At 40.4% G+C, this 7457-nt stretch overlaps 1 protein-coding gene across 1 annotated transcript in view; it reads right to left on the bottom strand.

The window, feature by feature from the left end:
* Positions 1–2473: 2473 nt before the first annotated feature.
* The window catches only part of LOC116100389 (pregnancy-specific glycoprotein 22-like), a 14477-nt gene continuing 9493 nt past the window's right edge, over positions 2474–7457 (bottom strand). Inside the window, exons 4-5 of the mRNA XM_031384193.1 lie at positions 4138–4497; positions 2474–3127 (exon numbers count right to left, since the gene is read on the bottom strand). Of these exons, the coding sequence (XP_031240053.1) occupies positions 2844–3127; positions 4138–4497 (644 nt within the window). The 3' untranslated portion in view covers positions 2474–2843. The remainder of the gene's footprint in view (positions 3128–4137; positions 4498–7457) is intronic.

Genomic DNA, 7457 nt, shown 5'->3' with positions numbered 1-7457 from the left:
GGAATTAGAAATTTGTTGATTGTCATCCAGTGGTCTCTCTAATTTGGTAATTGGAGAAGTAGGTCCAATATTGTACAAAATCCATATACACTTTCAGTTTGTTTTATGACAGTGTCTTGCTGTGTACAACATAATGGTCTTGATATCTTGCTTCTCCTATCTCAGCCTATTAGTAGTATTGTTTATTTCATGTTTTACACGATACTATGGTTTTCAGAACAGCTTACATATTTCAAAAGTATTTATAAACCCAAAAGAAATATAGATATTAAATTGGTAAGGGGTTTATATGAGAACAATAGTGAGCCTGAATGCTTTGCTTGATTTTGTAATTCTTGTGTCAAGTTTGAAGAAGAGGACTTTGTAAGTTACTCTTTCTCTGAGATGAATGCTTTTCAAAATCATCACAGCCAATCAACCAGATTCTTACCCTCATCTAATATCTGTGTCACCTTCCAAGCAGAACCATTGTTCATTGAAACAGTTGGTGAATGACTTTATGGATAGACCACCTTAATACACATATCATTTCTTAAATGAGAGTAAGCTGTTCTGTGTGGGCAGAGAATAAAGTCACTCACTCACGTCAAATAGCTTTGACCATAGCAGGAAGTCTGTATCCAAAAATCGTGCCTACAATTCATTTCTTGACAGCAGAACTGTCAACTTTCATCTTAACTACAATGGAGGTAAAATCCTTTGGTGATGTGAGGGTCATTGAAGTACAGCCTTACTACAATGAAATCCAATGTCTAAAACTTGTTCTTATTTTGGGCTTGTACCACAGTAAGAGCCAAGATTTTAATCTCTACTAAATACAAAACAAACAAAAAGACTTTATATATTCATGTTCATTTAAGAAAATACTAGTAGTGATGTATTATTTTGAAATATACAACTTGGAGTTATTTAAAATTTATATTGAGAAAAACATATGTGTTTTCAGTATTGCTGTAGACAAGCATCTACATAAGACTGTTAAGAAGTAGACGCTCACACCCATCCATTGAACTGAGTACAGGGTCCCCAATGAAGAAGTCAAAGAAAGGACAAACGTTGCTGAAGGTTTTGCAGCCCCTTAGGGCAAACAACAATATGAACTAACTAGTACCCTCGGAGCTCCCAGGTACTAAAACTCCAACCAAAGAGTACACATGGGGGGACTCATGGCTCCAGCAGCATGTGTATAGTAGAGAATGGCGTAGTCGGTTATCAATGGGAGGAGAGGCCCTTGGCCCTGTGAAGGTTCTGTGCCCCAGTGTAGGGGAATGCCAGGGCCAGAAAGTGGGAGAGGGTGGGGTGGCAAGCAGGGGGAGGGGAGGAACAGTGGTTTATTCTTGTTGTTGTTTTTTGGGTTTTTTTTGGAGGGGAAACTGGGAGAAGAGAAATCATATGAAATGTAAATAAATAAAATATCTAAAAAAAGACTTAAATTGATTGTTGTTTTATATCAAACAACTTTTATAATACTCATATTTATTGTTATAATATTTTAAAATATTAAAGAATATGACAAAAAAGATATTGTAGGTATTGAAGGGGGTTTCCTGGGAGGAGTTGGGGTACAAAAGGGAAACAAGAATGTGATTTAATTCTCTTTACTTAAAATATGTTTTTAAATGTTAACAAATGCAGATAAATTGAAATCATGTAACTTTTCTCATCATAATGCAATAAAACTTAAAAAAAAAGAATATGGAGTCTCAAATGATTATCTCTTGTCATAAAACAAGGCTTCCAGTTGCTGGCATGGGTTGCATTCAATTGAATTGTACGCCATGCAAGTCCAATGGAAATCTCCAAACCCAGGATGAAGCTAAAGGAAACGGTTGCTCTCCACAAACCAACAAGAGGACCTCATTGCCAAGGACAACACAAATACATAACTCACTTAACATGGAGAAGTTGAGCTAGTGCCCTTATGTAGCCTTAATCCCTAAGTTGTCTTTTTGGTGCAGGAAAAGAAAAAAACGTGGATACTAACTCAGCCACAAAACTATTGTCCTACTATTTGTCCTGCCTGAAAAATATGATAGGGCTGTAGTGGCCAGGAACTTCTGAGAGTAATCAACCAATATCTGATTTACTTAAGGTTCACTCTACAAAAAGGAACCTATATCCAATGTTGATTTGGTAACCAGGAACCAAAAACTAAATAGTAAAAATATGTAGGATGAATCCAAACAGGACTTCTAAAACAAACAAAGAAAAAATAATAAAATGATTCCTAACAATACTCTGCTATACTCAGATCAGTGACTTATCCAGTCATCATTCGAGAGGCTTCCTCGGGCAGATGGTGGGAATAAAACAGATGCAGAGACACATAGCTAGACATTATGCACAGAGAGACTATTTACATCCACTGTGAAACATGGGCAGTCTTTTCCCCCTGTCACTCTTTCTCACTTCACATGCAGGACTAGGAGGCACTAGTGTTAGGGGAACTCGTTAAACATTAATGTGTTTGAGCATATGACAGGATGCATTTATCTCTATGCAAACACTGCAACATTTAAACAGCAGACTCAAAGTTTGGAGGTTCCTGAAATTAGTTCCCATGTATTCTGAGGACTGGCTATATATTTGATCCACAATTTAAATCCTTAATGTCTTTGCATTTTTGTTTACTACATTGATATCTCTGTTTTCCTTTGGAGACAGAGTCTCATTTTAAGTTCTGGCCTGTCCTTATATACCCATTTATCCCAGGATACAGACATGACTCATGACACTGGCTATACCTGAGTGGTAACTGACAATTTTCACCATATAACTTTATTCCATTGTGTACCCTATCGATAAAGAAATGCCCCTACTCCTTTATAGTATGAGAGGAGGGGTCACTCATTCATCACAGCCAGGCTGACTGGGAGACTGGTCTGGGAACTGACTGGGTTGGAGACCTCGCACTGGTACTCTCCAGCATCCTCCTTCCTGACAGGTTCTATGCTGAGTTGACACTTTGTTGGGGACAGTGTCATCCTCTCTGTGAGCCGCAGACTCTGATTATTGAAGATCCAGTGGATGGAGATTCCAGTGTCAGTTGAGAGGCAGGTGAGGACCACAGAGCTCTGTATTGTGACTGTGCTGTTGGTGACTTGAATGAAGGGCTGTGACACAGGCTCTGTGAAAATACAGAGAGGATCAAATGACAGAAGTCCTACAGAGAGCTCAGCCATCCCCTCTATAATTCACACTTAACGTCTTTAAGGGGAGAAACTAGAACTGTAACTGTAGGGATATCATGTGCTTTTGATCTGCCACCCAGGATGTGTGACCTACATTCAGCCAGTGTTTCCTATGTCTCAGTTGTCCTATAACAGAACACGTTGTAAATAACCATTGTTGTGTCTATGAGTTAAGCTTAGTTATTAGCAATTGCCTGGGATGGGGGAGCTGCTCAAGTCAGCAGTATCTGTTGCTAGTATCTAGGGCAGAGAATTCCCTAGGCTGGACCCACAACAATGTCTCAAGTAGTTGCCTGCTCCTTTGTTTCTACCATGAGAACACTGGCCTTCCTGTGAGTCTCCTAAGTCCATCAGAACAATCGGCTATGGCACAGGCACATGTGCACTGAGACTCAGAGAAGGAGATGCAGAGGTGACTTATACAACTGCAACTGTGAGGGTTGTGCACAGCTGGTTCCACACTCTATGAGTTTTTAAGACTCAGTAAACACTCGTTCTCTGTCAGCTCTAACGGGAAATAAAAACAAAAGAAGTCACAAAATTTTTTCACAGTGTCACCTTGAGTTAAACTAGGGACAGAGTTTTGGAGCTGGGGCTTCCTGGTGCTCTCTGAAGGGACCCCATGTCTTCCTCACCCAGAGCCTGTCTGAGTACCACAGGGTCTTTCATGGGGCCATAGGTATGGTGTGAGTCACAAATGTCTGCACTGAGTGTGACGTCTTTGTGGTGAATTATCCCACACACCTTCTCTTCTGTGGAAGTGGATGCTGTTGAGGGATTCTGATCTACTGTAGTTTTTCTACTTCATGTGTGTCATACAGTAACTACTCAATTCCTAGTGTGGGGACACAATCCAATAGGATAGAGAATAAGCACAACCCAATCCTGACAGTCCAGTGTAGGAATAAGTCCTACCCGGTAGCCAAAAGCATAGGGAGTCACTTACTGTTTACATATAATTGCACCTGTGCTTTTCCAATTTTGAAATCTCTGCTTAAAGTTTCGAGTGTGTACATTCCTGCATCTTTCTCAGTGGCATTCTGGAGCAGCAGGGATCCATTGGTGTACACTCTCTCTCTTCTGCTGAGTTCACTTCTCCATGTGGTGGAATTCATGGCTCTGCTGTATTCTGTGATTTTCAACATTTCATCCCCATACACTGATTTATACCAGGAAAAGGCTTGAAGATCTTTTGGCAGATTATGAACGATGAGAAGAACACTTTCTCCTTCAGCAGCATACCGTGGCACTGGTTCAATCATGAGTTGAGAAGAGTTAAGGGGGTTACAGCATGTAGAAAGGGAGGCTGGAAAGAAAAAAATGAAAATCCTTCTCAAGTGATCTTTGTGCTTAATGGAAAGATGGCTACCTCTGTCCTGAGCATATGAGTTTCTGCCTAGAGTTGCAAATGTAGCTGTGTCTATACCACCTGATCAAAGTCAGCAACATGACTTTGTCCATTCCCTCAGTGTCCCTGAAAATGTCATTTCCTCTTCATGGAGGTGTCCCCTTAAATGTCTACATGGCTGTTCCCACACTGCCTTCAGTCAGTCACTGTATATATTCATGCACACTGTAATTTGAGATGAAGCCTCTACTGAACTATATGGACCCCAGATTTCTACTTTTTGCTTTTTGTTTTTTGTTTTTAGTTTGCTTTGTAGCTCTAGTCAATCCCTGACACCACCTTCTAGATGTCCTTGCTGTTCTGCTCTGCTCTGCATCCTACAAGCTGGATCTGAATGAGGAATGGTAGCAATCTGATCTTCAGACCAGACTCAGGTCTTGGAAAAGGCTACGGTATTAGGCTAGCTGCCTTTATGTGAAGTTATAACAATGTAGAGTTCCTTTGAAAGACAAAGCCTCCATTGAAAATGCCACTAGCAGGTATGGGAGAGGGAAAGATGTCCTATTCCCTACAACCTTTGCTACCTGCAGCAGGAAGAGAGCTGTCCCCAAAAGCCAAAAGAACTGGAGAGCTGTCCCTACTCCTCAAAGGCTCATTTGGGAGAACAGGCCCTGCACTGTCAGGAGCCATAATGGGACAAGCTAATAACTAGCAGGTGATCATCCTGAAGTGGCCTGCTTTGGATTATTATATAATCTGCAACAGGTGCACCCTTACTAAGCAAGGCTATGAGGGACTCATTTTAGGAAAGCTTCTTGATATTAATATGCTTATTATTAAAGATATATAACAATCACTAGGTAGTAGCATACACCTTTGGGGCAATCTCTGCAGATCCATGAAAATGTACTGTCTTGTAGTGATGCTATATAGACAAGTAGACTTAAGCCTTAATGATGATCTTGTAAGAATTCCTAAAATTGTATCTGTGACTATTAAGCTCTTTTATAATGGGACAGCTATTAGGTCCTTTTCTGATAGTAAAAGCTGCAATGAGAACTCTGCCAGTCTCCCAAGTGTCAGCAGTTAATTGCTCGTGGATGGTAACCAGACTTTCTCCTACTCAGAGCACATTCCAAGAGATTGTAAAGCAATTAACCAAAGGTCATAAAAGGGGCACTAATGATTTATTATAGGTGCTAAGGAGAGAAAATAAAATAGTTACTGGGGACAGGAAGTCCGCCAGCCCAGTGACTCGGGTTCCTTCCGGTCTGTTTGGGATGAGGTCCAGAGTAGACTTTGGGTGCATGCTCTGCAGCCAGTCCCACAACACCCAGAGGAAGCTCCACCCCCAGGCGCTTTGACACACCCAGCACTGGGAGTAACTGGGAAGGCAGGACCAGGCACACAGGAACTCCACCAGCCCAGTGATTTGGTTCCTTCCATTCTGTCTGGGCTGGGATCCAGAGCAGACCTTGGGCACAAGCTCTGCAGCCAGTCCCACAACACACAGAAAAAGCCACACTCCCAGGTGATCTAACAAGCCCAGGATGCCAGGATCCCAGAATCACAGGATCACAGAGAAATCTTGACTCTGAGGAGTTCTGACACAACCAGGATCACAAGAAGAGCAGGCTACAGTCAGATTTAGCAAGGGCAAGTAGCACTAGAGTTAACCAGATGGTGGAGGCAATTGTAAGAAAAAAACAATATAAACCAAGGTCACTTGCCATCATCAGAACCCAATTCTCCCATCATAGCAAGTCCTGGACACACCATTACACCACAAAAGCAAGATTCAGATCTAAAATCACTTATCAGGATGATGATACAGGACCTTAAGAAAGACATAAATAGCACCCTCAAAGAAATACAGGAGAACACAGGTAAAGAGCTAGAAGCTCTTAAAGAGGAAACACAAAAATCCCTTAAAGAACTACAGGAAAACACAATCAAACAGGTGAAAGAAATGAGCAAAACCATCCAGAATCTAAAAATGGAAATAGAAACAATAAAGAAATCAGAAAGAGAGACAACCCTGGAGATACAAAACCTAGGAAAGAAATCAGGAGTCATAGATGGAAGCATCACCAACAGAATGCAAGAGATAGAAGAGAGAATCTCAGGGGCAGAAGACACCTTAGAAAACATTGATACAACAGTCAAAGAAAATGCAAAAAGCAAAAAGCTTCTAACCCAAAACATCCAGTAAATCCAGAAAGCACTAAGACCAAACCTAAGGATAAAAGGTAGAAGAGAGTGAAGACTCCCAATATAATGAGCCAGTAAATATCTTCAACAAAATTGTAGAAGAAAACTTCCCTAACCTAAAGAAAGAGATGCCCATGACCATACAAGAAGCCTACAGAACTCCAAAGAGATGGACCAGAAAAGAAATTCCTCCCATCACATAATACTCAAAACACCAAATGCACTAAACAAAGAAAGAATATTAAAAGCAGTAAGGGAAAAAGGCAAGTAACATATAAAGGCAGGCATATCAGAATTATGGCAGATTTCTCACCAGAGACTATGAAAGCTAGAAGATCCTGGGCAGATGTCATATAGACCCTACAAGAACAAAAATGGCAGCCCAGACTACTATACCCAACAAAACTCTCAATTACCATAGATGGAGAAACCAAGATATTCCATGACAAAACAAAATTTACACAATATCTTTCCACAAATCCAGCCCTACAAAGGATAATAGATGGAAAACATCAACAAAAGAAGCAAAACTAGAAGAAGCAAGAAGGTAATCTTTCAACAAATCCATACAAACCTAATTCCACCTCTTACAACAAAAACAACAGGAAATAACAATTACTTTTTCTTAATATAGTAATATGAAAATTAATATTACCAGCATATCCTAATCGATTGAAATCCAATAATATGAGGAATTGGAAATTTGT

Source organism: Mastomys coucha, unplaced genomic scaffold, assembly GCF_008632895.1.
Source record: "Mastomys coucha isolate ucsf_1 unplaced genomic scaffold, UCSF_Mcou_1 pScaffold21, whole genome shotgun sequence".
Classification (NCBI taxonomy): Eukaryota; Metazoa; Chordata; class Mammalia; order Rodentia; family Muridae; genus Mastomys; species Mastomys coucha.
The sequence above is the reverse complement of the archived record's forward strand: the minus strand, read 5'-3'. Positions and strand labels throughout refer to the sequence as shown.